The sequence below is a fragment of the Melanotaenia boesemani genome, chromosome 12 (assembly GCF_017639745.1).
Source record: "Melanotaenia boesemani isolate fMelBoe1 chromosome 12, fMelBoe1.pri, whole genome shotgun sequence".
Classification (NCBI taxonomy): Eukaryota; Metazoa; Chordata; class Actinopteri; order Atheriniformes; family Melanotaeniidae; genus Melanotaenia; species Melanotaenia boesemani.
Window position 1 is genome coordinate 22,269,619 of NC_055693.1, and position 23,079 is coordinate 22,292,697.

The 23,079-nt window shown below is 37.3% G+C and overlaps 1 protein-coding gene across 2 annotated transcripts; it reads right to left on the reverse strand.

Moving 5' to 3' along the window:
- Positions 1-1,308: 1,308 nt before the first annotated feature.
- On the reverse strand, positions 1,309-17,589 carry LOC121649822 (coiled-coil domain-containing protein 138-like). 2 transcript variants are annotated; one of them, XM_042000915.1, is made up of 15 exons: positions 17,449-17,589; positions 17,054-17,078; positions 16,723-16,837; positions 16,537-16,637; positions 16,086-16,249; positions 15,743-15,880; positions 15,146-15,265; positions 10,911-10,988; positions 10,555-10,668; positions 9,819-9,971; positions 9,547-9,663; positions 7,808-8,018; positions 5,853-6,026; positions 2,593-2,731; positions 1,309-2,212 (listed from the first exon to the last, which is right to left on the reverse strand). In XM_042000915.1, the coding sequence occupies exons 1-15, from the start codon at positions 17,455-17,457 to the stop codon at positions 2,086-2,088; spliced, it is 1,785 nt and encodes a 594-aa protein (XP_041856849.1). In that variant the 5' UTR covers positions 17,458-17,589; the 3' UTR covers positions 1,309-2,085. The 2 variants fall into 2 exon arrangements, with proteins under 2 accessions (XP_041856849.1, XP_041856848.1); XM_042000914.1 differs by lacking the exons at positions 17,054-17,078; positions 17,449-17,589 and having other exon boundaries at positions 16,723-17,043.
- Positions 17,590-23,079: the final 5,490 nt, after the last annotated feature.

Consider the following 23,079-nt stretch of genomic DNA (forward strand, 5'->3'; position numbering starts at 1 on the left):
TATATAAAGCATATATTTGCTGTATATATTGTGGCAACATATATATATATATATATATATATATATATATATATATATATATATATACCATATATGCTTATACAAGCCAAAAAGCCAAAAAAGAAGCACCTAAGAAAGGCACAGTCACTTAGAAGAAAGTGCAAGTTTTCAATGTTTCCCTGCTCCATCACACCTGACTCAAATTAATTAATTAATTGGATCCAAGGGCCTATCAAGTTTAGCACAATGACTCATTAATGTGAGTCAGGTGTGTTGGAGATGGGACACACTGAAAACCTGCTGGACTGCAGCCCTCGTGAGAAGCCCTGATCTAGAGTATATAGGCCGATACATCAAAATACCTTAAAAGATATTGGGAATCTTGAAACATCTTGGATGCCTGTTAACTTTGGGCCCTCAGAGGGCACAGCATCAAAAACAGGAAATTAATGAATGGGCTCATGAACACTCCTTTAAATCACTGTCTGTGAACACGGTTCACTGTGCCCTTCACAAATGCCGGCTAAAACTTATCATGCAATGAAGAAGCCTTATGTTAACACAATCCAGAAACCTGTTTTGTCTTTTCTGGGTCAAAGCTCATTTAAGCTGGACAAAGGCAAAGTGGAAAACTGTTCTGTCGTTTCTGTAGAATTTTAAATAGAATTTTTTTCTAAATTTTGTACATCAAATTCCCCAGACTACAGAGAAGGAGAACGATTTGGCTTGTTATCAGCATTCTGTTCAAAAACCTCAATCTCTGATGGTACGTGGGTGCTTTAATGTACATATAACTGGCAATTTGCACAAGACACTACCAATTCTGAAAGGCATATACAGATATTTTTGTCAGGCATGGTCTTGCATATGCTAAACAAGACAATGCCAAACCACATACTGCATCTATTACACCAGCATGGCTTTGTAGTAGAAGAGTCTGGGGGCTTCACTGGCCTGCCTGCATTCGAAACCAAACGTACCCCATCACAAAGAGTAACTGGTCTCCTCAGTTCACACTGGTGATGTTCTGGTTCCATGAACTCCAGGAAAAAGCTGGGGATCCAATTAATGTTACACAGAGGTAAGCATGGTCATGTCCTAACTTTTTTTGTAACCTTTTAAATGTTTTATTTTCAACACCTGATGCGTTTTCTATCATCTACAGTGAATAAAGCATTGGTTTATGAGAACTGCAAATCATTGCACTATTTCATTTATATTCTAACATCAGTTTTTACAATCTGACTAGTTTTAGTTTAAAACGTTTTCAAATTGAATAGTTTATCATGTGAGGACCCAACGCTTGTACAAGCAGGCTTTATTCTATACCATCAAATTGAATAATGATCAATGGGCAACAAATCAAGAAAATCTTCCAACAAGTTTGCCATACTTCAACGTTATCTGTGCAAAAACATTTCCAACACATGTAGTTATTTAAGGAATTGTGATGCTGCAGGGACCTAAAAAAATGCTGGACACGCTCTTTCAAATTCAACCTCCCAAAAAAGTGGTTTTCAACAAGTGCTTTTGAAATATAAGCTGTAATTGTTCCAGTACTTCAATTTTCTCCATCACAAGCGTGTCTCATACCGAGACCATTACTGCCATCAGCCCACCCATGCTCTGGGAAAAATATTTTATTTTTCTCTATATAACATATGAATTTCAGACATTTCGTATGGTTTCCAAACTTTACTTCGGAACTTTTGTGTATTGTCATCAAAAAGTTTCAAAGTCATAAGTCCTTCATCTGCAAAAGGGACATTCATTTTAAAGAAAAGATTTTTAATCACATGGAAAAAATCAGGTTAACAATGTGGAACACAACAAAAACAAAAAAAAGAACAACACATGGGTAATCAAGTACAAAAAAAGAGTAGGAAAACTTCTCAAGTAAAAGAACGATAAAAAAAAAAACATTAGTATTGACAGATTATCCATGCAGATGTTTTAGCTAAAACTGATGCCCTCGTGATTTACTCGTGCAGACATTAAAGAGCAGGAGTTATGAATTAGAAGGTATGTCATCTTCCATAAAAAGGTTGTGCTTTAACATAAACTAAGAAAAACAGGAGAAACGTGTTATTTCAGGTTGTGAAGGATGGCTCTAAGGTTGAGGCACAGGAACGTGTGAGCGGGGTCAGTTTTGTGATGCAGGTCTTGTATCTGGAGGTGGATGGACGAGCGCTCAAACAGATGACGGTTTTTCCTGTATAAAGACAGTATGACCAGGACACATTTTCAGTAAAACCTTTTCCAAAGTTTCACTCGCATACTGAAAATAAGCAAAACAAAAAAAAAAAAAAACATCTCCTTGGCTGAGTATACATTAGTGGATAAGCAAGCCAGAAGATACTTTTTCAGTCTTGGTAACAAAGACCCAAACCATGATCAGTCTGTGTAGGTTACATCAGTTACTGCCCAGATGACATGGTTAGTTAAAATGAGACTGGGTGGTGCATGAACTTTTTAAGACAAATTGATATATTTTCACCCACTAGCTAATCAAACTCTGAATCCCTCTATATTAAATGTAGTTGCATTCATTTTTCTTAAGAGCTCAAAATCACTGCAGATATCAGTCACTACCTTATGCTGGAGAGCTTCTGCAGAAGGATGGAGAGCTTCTCGAGTGATGGCAGCTCCAGACAAGGGTTTTTAAGGAGCTGAGAAACTGTCCTGAAAAACTCCTCACAGCTACAAGCCTCTAGAAATGCATTTAAGTAGCCTACAAGCAGAGCAAAGACAGCAGGATATGATTAAAACAATTATACTAATCAGCAACATATTCTTCAGTTAAAACTCAAGAGGAAATGGAAATGATGAGATTTATTCTGCCATACTTTTTAGATTTTCAGAATGAAAACTGTGCGGATGCCAAATGAACGATAAAAACACTAATGATCAAACTGAGTGAGGCAGAGAGACAGATGCTGGTCAGAGTGGTTTTGTGATGAGTGGATTTAGAAGAACTTCCCTGCTGTCATTTCTAGCTTTGACCTTCCCATCATCAAACCACAAACTCAACAACATGCACACACACAGAGATGAAACATAGAGGACATCATCATCAATGCAAACAGATGGTACATGAACATTTTTTAAATCAGTAACAGAAAAAGTTGACCTTCTGAAGTCCTAAAATAAACTTGGTTACTGGTAAACAAACATTTGTTTCTGCTAAAGTCACATTCCTACCCTTTCAAAACCTAACTTTTTTCTGTCTTAAAAAACACACGCTAAAATCTGAACAATGGAGGGACTTTTCTGGCTGGTACAGCAGTTCGCCGGTATCACATCACAATGGAGGTTTGAACCGGGAATTATAGGATCGCGTTCAGATAAGGAGTATAACATGGATAGAATCTGACAATATGAGACAGATAAAGCTTGTTCGGTTGCCTTTCCAGTAAAAGATTTAATAACATGACCTTTTATGGTTTAACATTTAACGTTTTTCTTTTACACTCTGCATATTTCAAACTCAGGGTCACATGGAGGGGCTGGAGTCTATCCCAGATGCTGTCAGGCAAGAGGCAGGTCACATCCGGGACAGGTCGCCGGTCCATCACAGGGCCAAAACTTCGATGATCAAGACAAACAACCAGTTCATGCTTGGATGAAGTTTCCCTACCTTGAATTCAACATAATTCTCCAAGAAAATGTAACTGTTACAAGCAGAAGAAGCGTTTTTGTTGTTTTTCATTTCATATAACAGTACACAAAGTATTTTTTTATGCTCTTGTACTGCCTTTGTTTATTCAGGTAAGTACACAACATTAAGAGCCAAAGAACAGAAAAGGAAGAGAGCAAGTCTGGCAGTGCCTCTGCTTTTTCCAACTTACATCAAACGCAACATTAGAGACTTTACTGTAACATCATCTGTGAGGTTCCACTACATTTGATTATGTTACATAGCAACAGGAGGGATTTAGTGTCTGCTCTAACCCTAAAACCGCATATTGAGAGAGAAAATTGCCACTGGAATGTCCACAAACTCAATGCTGCACTTAATCTGTGTGGTACATTTGTGACAATGTGGATACATAATTTAAACAAACAAACACAGCAAAACAAACACACACCACCTGGAAGTGACAGCTGATATAATAAGATATTGCGGGACATGAAATAGAACAGAACAAATCATAAATCCTCCAACTTTAAAGTCAAGTTTGGGTGGAAAGTGCACATAAATCTGAACAAAACAAAACTTCTGAACTGTTGCAATCATGAAAAAAAAAATAATAATTTTTGATTTGGCAAGTTTTGATGACCATAGAGGTTAAATATACTGCATGAAGCAGTTTCACAGCTAATGTACCCACTGTTAACCACAAATCAGTGGATGCTATGATGACTCTTTATGTTGTCTACTGCCCTTTTTTCTGATGTTTGTATTATTTAGACATGCAGAACTGGTATGTGACCAAACTTTAAACAAGCAGTCAGAGATCCTACGTATGCATTTTTGTGTTCTGTGTACAAGTACACTTCTGTTTTGTTTTATTGGAGAATTTCAGGTGTAAACCTCTGTCCCCCTGTTACTCAACCTTTTTCCATCTCTCCTCATTACTGCTGCTGGTAAAACACAGTAATTAACAAGTCCTGCTAAGCTTCCAGTTCTCTTGAAACACAGTTCAGTTCCTAGTTGCTTCTGGCATATGGTTCTGCTTTGTATTAGCAAACAGCAGTTAAAATGATACGGTTAATAACCCAGGTGAACCCCCCCCCTTTAATGAAAACACACTGCAGCTGTTATCTCAACCTTATCCACCTCCATCAAGTCTTTTGTCTTGCCATAAAACAGCCAGGAGGAGGTAGAGGTCCGAGGTTTTATGACAGCAGCTTCCAGGCCTTATTGCCTGACCAGTGCTTATGATTGATGTGAACAGACCGACTGTTACTTTTCACATGCGGTTTTCATGTGGGGATGATATGGAGTAAGACAGCGAAGGGGCTGGTATTAATCAAAGTAAATAGTGATAGTTGGGACACTCTATAAATCTGACTTACAAAAGTGAAAACAGCAGCTATGTCAATCACAAACTAATTTTCCATTCACATTGAGTTACACAATTTTGACTAAATCAGAAGTGAGCTGGAAAAAAAAGGACTATCGGTGAACGTCAATTCAAAGGGTTACACATCTGTTACAATATTTGAGCTCCTATCTGTAAAGAATGCTGCAGTGTCTGAGACATCAGTTACAATAATATCTCACCAGCACTACATGCAGCTGCAAAAGATAAACCATGCAGCATTACAACAGAAAGCAATGGGCTCAAATAAAATCAGGCCTTTAAATCATCATTTAGGACCAACGTCATGTGCATGGCTAAACAGGTCTCCTGTGCCTCTATGATTTTATTTCCCTATTTCCCATTTTGCTGTTTGAGACATTTCTGGTTTGAGAGCTTTGGGAAGTAGATGAACAGTTGAAGTAAAAGGGCATTGTAAAAATTATTGGATGTTGAGTTTACAAACTTATCTTTATATACATTTAGAGTTTGTGGTTCTCAGGATGAACATCACAGACAAAACTATTATGTCACATGCAATTTTTGAAAGAGCTCATGTTTTTTGGATCATGCTGCGGCTTCTCTCACACACAGCCGACAGATGATAGAACGTACAGGTTTGAAGTATATGATACTTTAGTGTCCCCACAGGAAATTTGTCCGTGGCCTGATGCTGTGCCCCTTAATGCCTTCACAACACAACACCACAGCATCACTAAAACATAAATACAACACAGAACAAGTATTAATATATTTTAAAGGAGGGAGATTTTTCAGAAGACAGATTTACACAAACATCAATAAGCAATACAAAACATGTTTACTTACGGGACTGTTCAGTGAGTTGCATTAGGATGTCTATAAGTTGGCGAAGCCCTATGCGACCAGACCTAAGCACAGACAGCAGCACAAACACTCCTCCATATTGGATGTACAGACGTCGACTCTCCTCGCATTTAAGATCAGCATGGAGTCTGTCAAATGCCTGGGCCAGTACATCGGCTACAGACAGGGAAGAAATATATGATGTCTAAAACATTTCATGCCTTCAGTCTGATTTAAAATGAGAAATCGAAATAGGCAGTTTATTCTCACTTTTGTGTGTTCTATTTCAATGACCTATTACATTGAAAAGTGTGTGTGTGTGTGTGTGTTAGGGGCGTTAGTCATATCAAACCTGTTGTAAGGCATGACCTCACATAGGAATTATGTCCGACATTATAAAAGCTCTTTATCTGTTTTTGATTTTAGTCCAAGGTCAGCTTCCTACCAAAATGGTACCTGTTCTGATTTACGAAACGCCAGCAAAAAGAGGGTGAGGACACATCTCTTAGTTATACTTAATTTGGTTTCCTGTCAATCTAGAGGAGGACAAAAAGGAAACCTGGAAAGCAGACTAACAGAAAATAGTCTGTGTAGACCGATGTTGTTATTCCAATCAGACCGAAGAGCATTTCAGTGGACGGTTTCATAAAATATGCTAGGTTGTGCAGGTTGATCCCAAGTCAGTGTATAGAGACTTATAGTGCAGGAGGGCTTATAGAAAAACCTGGCTGTGGCTAAGAGGCCATTTGCCTATTTGAAATATATACATCAGACCAACTGTCATGCCACACTGGGAATTAAACCCCCCGGTGAGTTTCCACACTTTAATCTTGATCATCCGTAGTCGTGTAAACACTGTGGTAAAACGATAGTGGGTTTTTCACCAGCATGCTAGTAATTGCAGTAACAGCATGCTGATGTTTGATGGGTGTGTTTATCATGGTCACATTCATAGTTAAGCTTTGTTTAGAAACCCGTCTGTACATATTTCATGCAACCATACAATTAAATCTGGATCCCTCAGCAAAATGACTGACAGTGTGATTTTGTGTGACCACTAAGCCACACACGATCGTATTTATGTCGTGAATAGCTGTGCATATTAACACTCTGAAAACCACACCACAACAGGCCAAAATATGACAGACTGAAGCACAAACATGTCAATGTAATACAGCATATTTCAGCATTGGTCAACTCTGTTTTGGTAATCCAGTGAGGTGGAACAAGCCACATGTAAGTCTTACTCTGGATTGTAAAGCCTTAAGTCAAATCCAAGTTCTACACTTTCTTTTTAGTCCTACTAATTATGGACTTTTAAACTAATCAATTTTAATTTAAAATGTCTTAGGGAATGTAACAATACAGGAAAATTAAGGTAGAAAAAAAAGAATCAATGGTTTGAAATATTTTATACTGTACAAAAAAGGAAAGGAAAAAAGGAGAAATTTGATACTCTGCTAAAGTCTGGAAACCCTTTTTAAATATATATATATATTAGATATATTCAGCATTTGGTTAGGAGCATCACATATAGGTTGAGAAACTGTTCCAACAGTTTGAGCATTAAACACCTATATTTAAGTTCAAATTTGGGATCTATAAACAATACCAAAACCCTTAGAGCAAAGGCTTAATACGATATGCTGTCTGTACAAGACACTGGAGCTTTGCTGAACACTGTAAATATTGTTTGCATGAAGTTTTAACAGACATGAAGATCTAATTAGAATAGAATAGAATAGAAATACTTTATTAATCCTTTCGGAGAGCCCTCAGGGAAATTTGGGTAATTCTACGTGATGGTAAGGATTTTCATACCAACACTACTGTTACAACATTAAGTGGCTATTATTGCTGTTCACACTATTATTCTTGTCCATAATGCCATAATTACTCATTGTACTTTTCAACTATAGTTCTAAATTCACTTGGTTAATATGTTCCATCACTGATACCTTGTGTTAGGGTGCGAAGGATGATGAGGTTTGCAAGAATACGTGTGTGAGGACAAGGGCTCTGGGAAAGCGGCCAACTCCTGAAGGGCTCAGTGGCTTTGATACAAGACATGGGCAGGTCTGAGTCTTTGGACTGGAACATGGTTGACTGGGCTGCAGGCCTTGACACCTCCTCTCCAATTCGCCGCAAAGTGGCAGATAGCGATACGTGCTGTGAAAGGTATACAGAAAGATACAGCCAAATACACAGAGTTAGTTTTGTTATAAAACTGTCAACAGTGGGAATAATATGTTAACAATGCCAGGTCAGCTGATGGGGAGCCAGCAAGAGTCTTCACTGAATATCTGACAGAGCCAATAACAGTGTAGTAAACCAGTTACTATCCAAAAGATGTGTTTTTCAACAGCCATGGAGAGTCTCTCCCACACACACACACATTTCCTTTTCTATCCAAACTGCTTCACAAAGGCCCATTGATCTTAAATAATCTTCCTTACTCTATTTATACATTGTGGTCCACTGCTGGTTGGATTTTTTTCTTGAAAACGGACACATATTGCAGCAATAAGAGGGCATATGATTCCAGTTCAACATCAAGCGTGTCACTTCGCTGATATGACATAAATTGAACAACAAACATGATGCAGCCAAGCTCCCTGCAGCAGAATTGCAGAAGACAACCAAAGCAGGGAAGATGCAGGCTGTGGTTAGGGCCAGTAGATGAAGGCTGGATTCTAATCCATGGCAGAAAGTGGGATATAAAAACAACAAGCACAAGACTTGAGGACTGGAGGCTGACATTTGGTCTTCATATCAATATGTAGTGATTAACAATATAAAGATGGCTCAACCATCACCTCTTCAACCAGTAATTGGCGATGCATGGTGTTTGCTATCAAGAGGTCTTGAGGGGCTTGTGGCCACATTGCTGGAAAATGGAGGACACACATAATTATTAAAGCTACAAAAACAGGAACAGTCTGTTCAAGATTAAACTTGACAGGACCTCCACACATTAATGCTTTCCATGCTATGAGAAAGGGTATACCAGTAAAGTGGGCATCTCCTGTTTGAAGTGAATGTATACTTCAGATGTAGTTAGGGGGTGGAGAAACTGAATTGTTTCTGCTACATAATAAAGCAGATTTCTTTTTGTAGTAATCTCTTGTGAACCATAACTGGCTGTATGTCCAAATCTCTGGTTTGATGCCACCTGATAGCAAAAATAATCTATTAACAAATGATGCTAAGAAGTGTATATAAGTGTAAATATGTAGAAGAACTATTTGTCTTTTCCTTGCAGAGATGTTATGAGAACTGAACTTTTACAACAAGGCCAGATCACATGGGTTTCTTCTTTTTGAAGTTGACTGTACTTTTCAAGGGTTATAAGGCAGTTATTCTATATTTCAGCACTGCTGCTCAGTCAGAAGATGTGACTTGCTTGCATTGACTACTCACTGTAAAGACTTAGCAGACAGAACATTGGGGTAATGATCTTAAACAGATATGCAGGTTACATCTGGCAATCATTTCTTTTTAAGAAAGGAAATGCTTATAAAACTAGAAGGGACATTTTCTAAACACACAACAATTCAGCTGTTGTTTTTGGTTAAATCTGAGGAAATAGTTGGAAACCTAACATGCTCCACTGTCAATATTACACAGCAAAATCTGGCATCCAAAATCTACTTGCTCCAACAGAATCAAGTTATCCACATAAATAACTTAATATTACCTGAATGCTCTTGTCCAAGTGCATCAAAGCTGAGTAAATGAGGCGGAGAAGGTTGAGGAGGAGGTTAGGCTCCGACGGAGGCGTGAGATGAAGCTGGTCAGCTAATAATGGCAGCACCTAAGGAGATAAAGATAAATTATAATTATAACCCCACAGACTTTGTCACCTTCTCATCATCTGTTGTGCTTTTTTGGGCTTTGATCACAAACTGTACTGGAATACAGTTGCAATGAAATCCAAAGATCTGAGTTAAGCTGTGCTGAACACACTACCTTGACAGATCTCTCATTCAGTAGAAACTCTGGGGGCAAACACTGGCCAACACTTCCCAGTTCATTTCCTGCTACTGATGACAGCATCTGTCCATCAAGGACCCATTCCAGCAGAAGTGCTAAGAGCTTGATTTGGATGGGACTTGAGCTGCCCTGTAAGAAGACAGGATAAAAATAGGTCCAACAATATAACTAAAGTCAGCATCTGTAAGTCGTTTTAGCCTAAAGTTATTGTTTTAGTTAGCCATTTTCCTCTTAAAAATAGCCTTCCCCCTAAGTAATGAAAACAAAAAAGTCACATAAACATGAGTTAGAAGTGTGTGTGTTTAATATAAGTTCAAAGGAAAGGCAAATTCACATCAATACAACAGACATTGGGGGAACAGCTTAGAAAAAAATGGTTTAAATTAAATTTTCCCTGACAGAACCAGCTAAGTACATTCATCTTCATCAACAACATGATGATAACTTAACTAAATCACAAACTGATATATCCTGCCAGTTGGCAGCATCAGTGTGGTTTGTGGAGAAGTACTGTTGTACTGTTCCAGCCTGGATGTGTAAATCAGTGTGTTAGTGTTTGTCTAACCATTTTAAATGAGCATTTTTTTTAAATAGTAAACACTTTAATGAGTAAGTATTGCAGCTGCAATTAGAGCAAATCCAGAAAGCTTGCTGATTGGTAGTTCGTTGGACTGGAACACAAACAAACGCACACAGAGACTTGATGATGTACCTTGTCACCGGGTTTTCCAGAGGCAGCAGTTTTCTCCTTTACGTGAGGTTTATTACACTCTTTACTGTTTATACTCCCCTTCTGACAGGCGTTCGTGCAGTGCTCAAGTTTCCTCTAAAAAAATTGAATGAATTAAAAAAATGTAAATGTTTGATTTATTCATTTATCAAACTCATTGTAAACTGAAAACCTACATGCAGAAATTAATCATAAAAAATGGCATGACCGAATATTCAGTTCTTCACTGGATGCTAAAACTACCTCTCATAACTATCACAATTTATGCAAACCTGACTTTGATTGTAAAGGACTAAACAAAAAGGAAGACTCATGTGAATTGATAAATATGTTTTTACCTGTAGGTTCTCAAATCGTGCTTGCAACCTCTTGTACTGGCTCTCCAGCTTCTTATTTTGTTCATTGAGCTCATCCAACTGTTGATTGTAAAAACAGTGAATTTCAGTCTGACATGGAAAAACTAAAATCAGTTTATTGATGCAGTAAATCTGTCACTGGGTTCTGCTTTTAAAAGCTGCAATACATTAATTCAGAGGAAGGTAAAACTCTTAAAGTTCCCAATGGGCACATAAACCAACAAAGCATCCTAATTTATTGGTATACTCGACTGTACATTTTGGGACCCTTTAAGGTTTTCCACATTTTACATGTTAGACTCAACTTAAAATAGAAAATAGAAAATTTTTTCATGAAAGGATGTATGGCCAGAGAAGAGAAAGATCAGTCTTCAAGGAGGAGAGGGATCAGACTGACACAGCCAATAAGCTGAACATTGTTTTTCAATAGATTTAATTCAAAATAACACTCAGCATGCTCTTCAGCTGCCTCCAGCAACTCAGGCGTCACACTCCATCTCTGGACACACAGCTTCCCTGCGACACTGCCGTTACATCACAATGCACCTCAGCCATAAACTTAGCACAGCCTCATCAAAATCTCCACACATCAGGAAACACTCAAACTTCTTATGCCTCGCCCTCGGTCAGATGAAGAAGCAGCCGGAGAGACTGAATCAGAACAAAGCTACAAGTCCAGATGGTGTGCGCTCCAGGGTCCTGAAGGCCTGTGCAGACCAGCTATGTGAGATTCAACAATCCCACATCCAACAATCTCACCTCTTTAACTTCGGCTTGAGTCAAGTGTAAGTTCCAGTAAATGTGAAAGCTGCCCTGTATCTTTCCATTACCTAAAAACAATAAAAGAAAATCTCATCCACCTGCCCTTCGTGATTGCAGACCAGTTTCCCCAACATCCCATATCCTCCTGGACAGACTGTTACTGGCTCACCTCATCATGCAAAGTGAACATCTTCAGGACCCAGTACAGTTTGCTTATTATACTGAGACTGGAATTGAGATGCCCTCATCTTGCTTCAACGAGCCCATTCTCATCTGGAAAAATCAGGTATCACGATGAGGAAAGTGTCCTTTCATTTCTCTAGTGCTTTTAATAAATGTAACACTGCAGGCTGAATACCAATGTTTGATCCTTTCAGCTTGGCACATTTCTTTTACGTTATTTTTTTCTACAAAATCATCCAAGCTCAGCCAAGCTGGATGAGGAGCATCACTTCACAGACATTTTCAGGTCTTTCCAGAGCTACTTTACTGGGATCAGTCCAGAACTCTGACTGGGTCACTGCAGGATTTCACAGGGTTTTCCTCAGATATATGTTTTGGGACGTTATCTTATTGAAATGTAAACCTTTGACTTGAACTGACATCCCGGTCACCCTTGAAAAGGTTTTCACTCAGCAATGATCTTAATATTTTCCAGAGTTGATCTCTATAATTATTACCAAAACTTAACACCTCTTCTGCAAAAAAACAGGACATACAGTCACAAAATGATACTACCATAAAGCTGTTTAGTTAGTAGTTAAGTAGTTAAAAATATGCTCAGTCCCTGATTTCTTCCACAAACCCTGGTGAAAAATTTTGCCCTAATATCCTCAGAGTCATCAAGTACCTTTTTATAATTGGCTGCCATGATTCTGTATTGCCCTTTCATTCTTTGGCATTCTTTTTCCCCGATTTGTTGTCTTACAACTTAGAGTTAAAATGTTAATAATAATAATAATAAATTTTATTTGTATAGCACTTTATATTATAGGAAATCTCAAAGTGCTTACAGAAAACAGAAATATATATATATATATATATATATATATATATATACATACATGGCGGTTTGCATCATTTCATCAACACAATATGCTTCCATACAGAAATTCCTAATCTAAAAAGAAAGACAAACAACATGAAACTTGATCATGTACAGTAATGACTTGCATAGTCAGCACTTTCTGGAAGATCAACATTTCCTTTTACAGCAATAAGAGAAGGAATCTCATTAATTATGTCCCTACAAACTTGGGAGATCTAATCATTGACATTTCTGCCCCTTCATGAAGGTAAAGCAGTTCCAGTTCCTTGAAGCTGATTGAGCCCTGCTGGTGTGCAATAATATGTAACTCATGCCACAGACTCATGAGGAATGGACTTTGACTAGACCACCTCAAGACATTTAGCCATTTTTTTATTTTTAAATCACATCAGTGTTGCTTTAGGAATACTCTGAGGGTCATTGTCCTACTGGAAGGCAAACATCTGTCCAAATCTCAATTCCCCAGGAGACAAAAACAGGTTTCCCTAAAAACATTTGCCTGTTTAACACCTTACATCTTTCCCTAAATTCTGAACAGTTTCCCAGTCCCTGTTAATTAAAACATCCCCACAGATGCTGCCACCATCTCATCTCACTTTAGGGTTGGCGTTCTTAGGGTGCTAAAAGAAGTTGGATTTGGGGCAAAGATGGTGTTTTCCATGAGGAAAAAAATTGTGCCTTCATCTAAATACTTTGGTATTCTGTAAAAAACAAACAAACCAAAAAACCAAAAAAAAAAAAAAAAAAAAAAAAAAAAAAAAAAAAAAAAAAAAAGAAAAAAGGCATCTCTTCCAATAAAAGCCTGTCTTTACTGAGTGTATAACTTACAGTGATCCTTTGAACCTGAGCTCCAATCTCTATTTATAGTGAATATAAAAAGTGTATATGTCCCTGTTAAAATGTCATGTTTTTGTTATGAATTAAAACCATAATAAACCATTTCAAAACGTGTCCCACCAGCAATGTAACACATAACCTGTACAATTCAGCTGAATTGTGTCTAGCATGTCTAGCAGCATGGCACATCTTGACTTGGCAAAATTTGTCCACTCTTCCTTGCAAACACACTCCAAATCTATCAGACTGGCAGGGCATCTCTTGTGCACTGACCGAGCAATTGCAAGTGTTTAATTTTCTTCTTGTAAAGTCAGAAGGAAATTTTATTGATTTTTATGTTTGCTTGGAGTTATTTTCATCTTGTAAGATGAAATTCCTTTTAAGCTTCAGCTTTCTAGCATGTAATTTCTAGTAGAAATTTACTAGAATTTGGAACCGTTTAGAATTATTTCCACAATAACTAAGTCCCAGCGCCAGCTGAAGAAAGGCAACCTGAAAGCATGATACTACCACCAACATGCTTCACCATGCATATGGTGTTATTTTGGTGATGCAAAGTGTTTTTTTTTCCTGGCACCAAATGTATCTTTTGAAACTGAGCTAAAAAAAAGTTTAATCTTGGTCTCATCCAACCATACCACATTTTCCAACATACTTTTGGGAGACTTATTGTATTTTTTTGCAAACTGCAGCCAGGCTTGGATGTTTTTCTTTGTCAGAATGCTTCACATTGCTATCCCAGAGTCCAGACATATGGAGAATACAGGAGATTGCTGCCATATGTAGTAAACACTTTCAGTTTCTTCAGTATTGCTTGGCAGTGTCCCTGACATGTTTTCCTAGTCACTTTTCATCAATTTTGGGGGGATGTCCAGATCTTTGCAATGTCATCGTTGTCCCATATTTTCTTTTGTACAAGTTACAGGTCACATTAAAGGTGGGGAAAGTTTCAAAATGATTTATTGAGGTCTTCTTTTTTTTAACATCACAAACAATGGGAATGTAAACAGAGGTATGTATACTTTTTTATATCCACCGTAGGTATATTGTATACAAAGTTAGAGCTTATCTATTTTAACCTTTGGTTGTATATCAACCACATTGGAAAAACACATAAAGGGGTGAAAACTTCCACATGGGATTCTATACAGAGATCTCAATAGATTTTCGAATTACACCTATTTTTGTTTTATTTTAATAAAGTATGGAAAGAGGCTCTAATGGAAATTTGCTTGTTTTATTGCCTCTGTGAAATGTGGACAGAAGATTGATGAGAAACAGTTTAATCCATTTTGAGATGGTTCTGAAACTTTAAATGTGGAAAATTTTAAAAGGGTCTGCAAACCTCTCAGATGCGCTCTATTCTACTTCAAATACACAAGTATTATGTTGTACTGTCCTCCTGTGGACAAAGATAGCAACTGCTTCGACTCAACGGCCACAAATTTCGCTTTTTGTTTAGAAAAAGAAATTAAACAAATTTACCCTTTACACTTATTAGCATTTTATAAATATAGAATCATAAAGCTTTGCAAGTTTAGACCCAAAACACACACAATCATGTTCTAACCTGTTTCCTCATGCTGTCATTTCGCTCCTTAATGGTGTCAAAACTGCATTTAAGCCTCTTGTTCTCTTTGTTTTTCTCTCGGATGAAATCTTGCAGCCTGCTCAGTTCTTTCTGATGTTTCTGGTAAGGTTCACATATGAGGATAGGCAGAAAAACAATGCTTGTGCATTAATAAATCATTGTGCTGAAATATGCCCACATCTATATTATGTCAAAATTCTGCTTTGAAAGAATGAAAGGTATTTTGTTATTACAAATAAGCTAGTAATCACATTATTTCAAGTATAAAGTCAAAGTCAAAGGGATGGAAAGAGACTTCTTGGCAAGGCAGCTGGAATGTAGTAAGATTTTATTAATAAACCACTAGAAAAATCTGAAAAGTTACAGCTAGTCTGTGACAAAAACATGGTTAACCCATTCACCTGCCAGGTATGCTGTTGAAGCTGTCTGTCCATATCATGTTGCAATTAAAAACCTGTCAAGACGGTTTTATATAACAAAATATCTGGAGCATCAAATGAAAGGGGAGGAAACAGGGGGAAGAAATACAAAACACATTCCTTGGTTGAGCCTGATTGGCTGATGTTTATATCTGACCTCCTCTGCAGCCAGAATGCGACTGTGGACAGTCCCGTCAAGTCCAGCTAGTCTCTCAAAAGCCTCCTCTTGTTGTTTGAGCCTCCTTTCACGCTCGTGCAGCTCCCTCTCCCACTGCTGCTGACTGTGTCTCTCTGCCTGTATGCACACAGAGCAACATGTGTTTACATGATAACAATCTTCATCATCATTCCAAAATTACTAAACACATTTTATAAAAGTAGAGAACAAGGCAAACCCAAAACCTGGCACCCTTGTACCACACAAGGGCTATGTCCTGATTCTCTAATAACTGCAAGAACCACAAATCTACATACAGCCTTAATAATTTATCATCTCTCACCTTTAGCTGGTTGTAAATGGACATCAGTTCTTGGTAAACCTTTACTAGTATCAATGAAGATGAGCCATGTGAGTCTGGGAATTGGCCGGCCCACTGCAATTCTCTGTCCTTGGCAATTTCCTGAAAGTCAGAACTAACGTCCAGACAGGAAGGCAAAGTCACATCTGAATAAACAGACATAAAGAAAATCCTTAAGACAATTAATGATGAAATGTTTCTCTAATAGATGTTATGACAAGAGTGAGCAACCACATTTCAAGAAGTTGAAATTCCAGGAGTAAATTCCGAGATGGGAAGATCTAACAAAAAAGGATGTAGCAACCATAAAATGATTTCAGCAGCTGATCCTTTGACTTTTCTTAAAAAGTGTTTAGCTGTCAACTCTTCTCTCCCCAAAAGCATAAACACACATAAATGGTGCACTCATCCTACACAGAAATACTGTATGTACCTGTTTCTGTTAACAGCATCTGAGAGTCCTGAAGTGAAACTTCTGTAGAGTCCAAACTTGGGTTTTCATTACTGCCATGAAGACTGTGATCCCTAACAAACCTGACAAAAGAAAGCAAAATGTCTGATTGAGCTATAACACATATGGAAAACATGAAAACTACACACAATTTTACTGATCACTTACTGGTCAGGCTGGTTTGTAACTGCTTTGAACAGTTCATTTAAAGCTTCGCTGTAGCATTTCAACCCTTTGGTCTGCTGTTTGGGATTGTGGGCTAAAACTGATCTTTGCACCATTTCTAAAAAAGGAGAATAGCAATTAGGTATTTTTCCTCTGATCATGCAAACAGTGTGAATACATGCAGAAACATGTGACATTCGAAATTCCCCGTAAATCGCTTTTACCTGTTTAAATATTAAGTGGGAGGACCACATTTTTAAATAGGTACAACGAACAATCGAAATAATAAATGGGAGTTGTAGTTACTTCTTTCACTTAACTTAGTATACCTTACCATCAGTGGTCCCTGAAGGCAGCACCTAGAGACGTGAAAAATACTTGTTTTAAAACAAAAGTAAATAACGAGTTGAACTTACTGATAATTTCTACCGTATACTGTCACAATTATGTTAAATTTCTGATCAAATAACTGCCAACTTTTTGCCACAATTAGTCGTTATTACATAAAGACAAAACGGTCAACAGTTTACGTTTGTTTGAATAGCACAGCTAACAAAAATAAGTTAGTTTAGCACAACACAAGTTTGGCATACTAATCACACAGTTGGGCAACAGACGGAAAAAATAACGTGCATGTTAAAAGTTACGTTTTTCTCAGCTAAAATGTTTGTGGCATTGCATCAGAAACAATGAACTGCCTGACGTTGATTTAGGTTGTTGAATTCAAACCTGGCTCATTTTCTCTAAGTACTTCTGCTTAAGTTTTTCCACTTTATACGTTGCTGCATCGGTATTCTTCAGTTCTGGTTCATAACCACCCTCACTGATGCTAAAATCGACAAATTAGTGTAGTTTGATTCCTTTTACTTTTAGCTTCCACAACCAGTACACATAAAATAGATGAAGTTCCGGTGACAACTTTCAAAAGAAACCTCTAACCTTACAGGAGCTCATAAGCTGTCATAAAAGTAACTGAAGGAAACGACTAAGACGAGGTATATTAGTTTTTAAAGTATATAATTTGCACTTTCTGTGATATTGTGAACTTCCTGTGATACATTTGTGTTCCTTTACTGTAGAAACAAAACACAATCAAATTGATTGTGATCATGTGAAGTATTATCTTCGCTGTCAACAGCGCCCCTCAGCGGTGAAGAACAACATCTACCAGCTGGTTACACACTCCTCCAAATCCGTGGCAAACACTGATGTGATGAAAAAGCAGAAGTCTAAAGTAGTCTAAATCTATTGCCATCCTTCTGGCTAAATTGATTTAAATTTCAGTTTGGATTTATTTATTTTGTAAATTAATTTAATCCCCACCCACCTTTTAGATGAGTGCTGTCTTTCACTCTGCACTGCACTTCCACCAATCAGCCAGATGGTGGCGGTGTTTAATTAAAGACGGAAAGAGCTCCAAGGTTCGCGCTGCATGTATTTTGGTTTATAAAATAATAAATAAATATAAATAAATGAATCAACTATAGTTTTTAACTCATCCAAATCAGTTAAGTGAAATGCCAAGCTTGATCTGAAAAAAGAAAAGGAGGTAGATAAACCATTACTATTTCAGCTTTAACAAGTACATGACACCACCAGTTGTAACTAATATAAGATTTATTTCGAACTTGCTATTGTTCAGCTGTAATTTTATCCTAAAATGTTATAATGAAAATGTGAGAATTAGAACAGTATTGTGTCAAAATTCACTCAAATTCACACAACTTTTCCCTTGGGTAATTAAAGGCTCAAAGAACAGTTATTAATGCAAAGTTAAAAAAAAAAGTGGGGAAAAAAGTAAATAAAATAAAACAAAATAAAAGAAGAAGAAGAAGAAAAAACAAAGTAAAACAAATCTAGAGAAAGAATACATTTGTGCAGTGAGTACATTAAGTACAATGAGGCACAAGGTAGAAAAAGTATAGCAAAATAATTTGTGCAAAGCACTCAAAATGCAGCCTTAAGCTCTACAGGGCTAAAATAAACATATTAGAGTGAGCCATTTGAGAATATACCCACAGATTAACCTTATGACACCATGAGTTTGTCTCTGACCTATAACTTAGTATTTATCCATTAGGGTTGACAAGCAGTGCCATGTTAGCTCTATATTGGATAGCCTGCAACTAGCATTTTAGATTAATGCAGCCTTTCTCAGTTTGGCTAATTAGCAGCCACTACCATTACTACAAATTCTCAAGATTCAATCATTTTGTCCCTGCAGGCTTTTGCTTGACATTGAGAGAAATTGGTCCACAAGTAACACAGATCTTCATTAGGAGACTCTTTGTATGGACTCTTTGTCCACTTTGTATGGAAATTATTGGCCTGTTATGGTAATTGGTTGAAGATTCTTCCCATTCAGAGACGCTCTATGCGTTAGAGTAAAACATATATAGTGTTGGACAATCAGTTGTGTGTGAGTATTTAGTTCCCTGGGTCTAAGGCGATCAAGGTAGAAGCTTGGCTTGATAGCCATGAACTCAGTGAAAAGATTCAGTCATACTGTAACATTAATCTTTAAGTTGTCATTAAACACAAAGGAATCTACTAATGTGCATTGCACTGACAAATATTATGAATAAAATAACACTTGAAAACAGAAATGTTCTGTACACATTTTTAAAGAGAAGATAACATTCTTGCCATGTCTGTTTTTTCTACTCAGCAATCTGAGAAAAGCAATCTAAGCAAGATAAGTTAATTAGGTCTGATTGTCACTAAACAGTGGGGTATTTATGTGAAGTGCAGTCTGCTCTTTATTGTTGCTGTTTATGAATCCTGAAGGCCCCTGTTTTTAGGATGTAGCTGAAATGATTATTGTGCTGCAGATTCATCTGCGAGCTGCCTGTGTATGGGTGTGTATGTGTGTTTTTGTAAAAAACTAACAAAACAAAAACTGCCTAATAGATACAGCATTAACAGTGGAAGGGAGGGGGGGCAGTAGTTACTGTCTGCACCTTCTGTTTTCTGACAAACAGCACACACACATGTTGTTGCCCATGGGATACAACTAGACAATAGTAATCAGCTCCAATCATTGAATTAACAACATATTGCTGTGTTATGTTGCACAACCAATTATCTCTTGTCTCATGATACAAAGCCACTCACATACACATTCAAGTGCTCTCTCACTCAATTAAAGTGGTGATGGCAGTGCTCTGCTGAGAAAATGATTGCTTTTCAATTGGCATGACTCTTTGAGTCCGCAGAGCAGTATTATGTATGCTAATGCAAGCTGTAAAGACGGATTTGTAGTTCAGGGGGTGGACCCAGAGCAATTACAATGCCTCTGATATAGCGTCCCTGGACATGCAGAGCAGTTTTACGAGCTCTTTCATATTAAAAAATATATATTTTGTAGCTTCAGCCAAGAAAATAGTGAAGCCTAACCTGAGAGTTTGAATTATGCATATCGACAGCAACAATATTGAAATGAATTGGGAATAAGCCTCTCATTTTATTGCTTCAATAATCATATACTATTAAACCGATCAGCAAGGTGTAGGGAGATTGGAAACTGGGTTGCTATGTCAGAAAATATCTGAACATCATCCAGTCTTTTCTGGGTCTGCTTCTGAGTCTGGACTGGACTGGTGATCTTCAAATGAAAGCTCATAATGTGAGAGCATTATGGTGGACACTGCAGTTCTTACAGTACCTCAGTATTCACGACATATGATTGCTATGGACAGCTGATATTGTACCTGACCCTTATGTCTGTCCGTGCTGGTGTTTGTCCCAAAGTAATCCTATTTAATTTTTCGAAGCTGTGTATAATGGGAAATCTTGGGTCACTGCTAGATACAAGAGAATGGCAAGCAAACTCTATTACCAAGTCTGGCCTCAGTTGAGAAATGAATAATTAATCAAAATGATTTGATTTGACCAGAAATAAGAATGCGGTAAAGCAGTTCCTTTTCATGTTTTATTCTTTACTTTAGATGAAAATGTATAAAATCCTGTTTATATATAGTATGTTTAGAATTATGTTTGGCTGACGCTTCCATCCATCCATCCATCCATCCATCCATCCATCCATCCATCCATCCATCCATCCATCCATCCATCCATCCAGCCAATCATCCATCCATCAGGTTTACTGGTGCCTATTCAAATGGGTGAGAGGAAGGGCACACCCTGGATGGATCACCAGTCCATCACAAGTCCAACACAGATACAAAGGAGACAAACAACCATGCATGCTCACACTCACACCTAAGGTCCATTTAGAATCACCAGTTAACCCAATGGTTCCCAAACAGAGTTATGACAGGGGGGCACAGCAAGGCTAACTAAAACTAAAAAAGAGTTTTTGCACTGCTAGCAAAACATGGACAAATTTGTGAAAGTACCAATGGGCAAACGATGATGAGTTAAGCACAGAGATTTCAGCTACAAAAAAAAAAAAAAAAAAAAAGGCAACAGAATATGATGAACTTCACATTATTGTTTTATTGTTGACGACTAAAAGGAGGCCCTGCAGAAAAAAGTTTGGGAACCACTGAGTTAACCTAACACGTATGTGTCGGAAATGTTTCGAGGAAGCTGGTGTATCTTGAAAGAACTCACGTATACAAGAGGAGAACATGCATACTCCACATAGACAGGCTCCAGCCGAAGTATAAATCAGAAACCTTTAATCGTGAGGTAACTGTGCTCACCGTCACACCAGCCGCACTTCAAAAATGAGAGAGAAAATGAATTAAAGGTTTTAAAAGGTTTATTAAGATAATCAAAACATAATTAAAAAGAAAAACCCATAGAAGTTAAAGATTTCATTATGTATTTGTGCATTAAATGACACAGTTATAAAGCAACACATTTCTCATACATCAGTCCACCTTTAAAGATTTACGTTAGTCAAACACACACAATCTGCATTGCCACCAAAGCCCTGAAGGATTTATCCTCATAATAACTCCTAGTGCTTAAGAGCCTGTAATAGCTTTGTCAGGTTATATTTATTATATTAATTTCTTCAGATTTAATTGATACATGAATATTTTAATGTTTACCTCTTATCCACTCTAAAATACTTTTGGTGCTCTGGGAACCTGGGAGGAGAGGAAGTAAAGTAAATGCACTTCAGGGAAAGCCCCTTAAAATCCACTTTTTTGGTAATGGAAATGTATGAAAATGTTTTAATTATTCAGTAGACTCATTGTTAATTTAGACTTCTAGATTTGTCTAATTATTATGGTGCTGAAGAATAAATGGGATTTAGTGATTATAGTAAAGTAGGTGAGAATAATACTGGATTAAGTGTAATAGAGCATTAAGGAAGTATTATTATTCTCATGGTAATTCTCTTCAGGCAGGTGCTTGATTTTCTCTCTCTCTCTCTCTCTCTCTCTTTCTCTCTTTTTCCAAATTATTATACAGTTTTACATTTTGTAGTTGTTTCATGTTTACAGTTTTAACTGTGTGAAACAGGATGATGGCCAAAAGTTGTGATCTGTAAATTGTTTAATTATTCAAACAGTCTCTCATTTAAATAAAAGGTTTTCTTTTTACACCCTTCTACAAAATAATGCATTTTTATTTATTATCATTATTAACATTTTCTTATTATGGTACTTTGAATGGAAATAAACCCTCTGAACTGAAACTGATGTGTGTGCATCTGAACAAGGCAAACTGGACGTCACTAGAAGGTAATCAACCCCTTTAAAATCAAAATGGTTCCTTAAGTTGCGTCAAAGACCCCCTTTTTAACGCAAGTGGTCATATTTGCTGGAACGATGAATTGACCCTCTGTTGAGCAGATTGCCGCCTTAGTCAGTCCCTTTTAGGAGCTGAATACATCGACACAAGCTGTGATAGTGGAGTTTGACCTTAACTCCCACTCACAATACACACAAGAGTCCTTTAGAGTGTGTGTGCTTGTGTGTGTTTGTGTGTGTGTGTGTGTGTGTGTGTGTGTGTGTGTGTGTGTGCATATGCTCAAAAAAGTTTTTTATGACCTGATAAAGACACCAACATTGATTGGTGTTGATTTCAGATAACTTTAGGTTTTAATGCTGAAGAATCATTCTTATCGTTATTCAGCGTATTTTGCTGTTATTATCATGCAATGTGATGTTGAACCAAAAACAATAAAAATAGCACTTGAATGCATATTTATAGATGTTATAAGATGGTGTTTCATAAAACACCATGTTATTTGTGGTATGGGTCCAGGGTTTATTTAGTTTTTTTTTTTAAGCATCATAACAGCAGAATGATCGTTTGGCTGCCTCTGAACAATTCTATCTATCTATCTATCTATCTATCTATCTATCTATCTATCTATCTATCTATCTATCTATCTATCTATCTATCTATCTATCTATCTATCTATCTATCTATCTATCT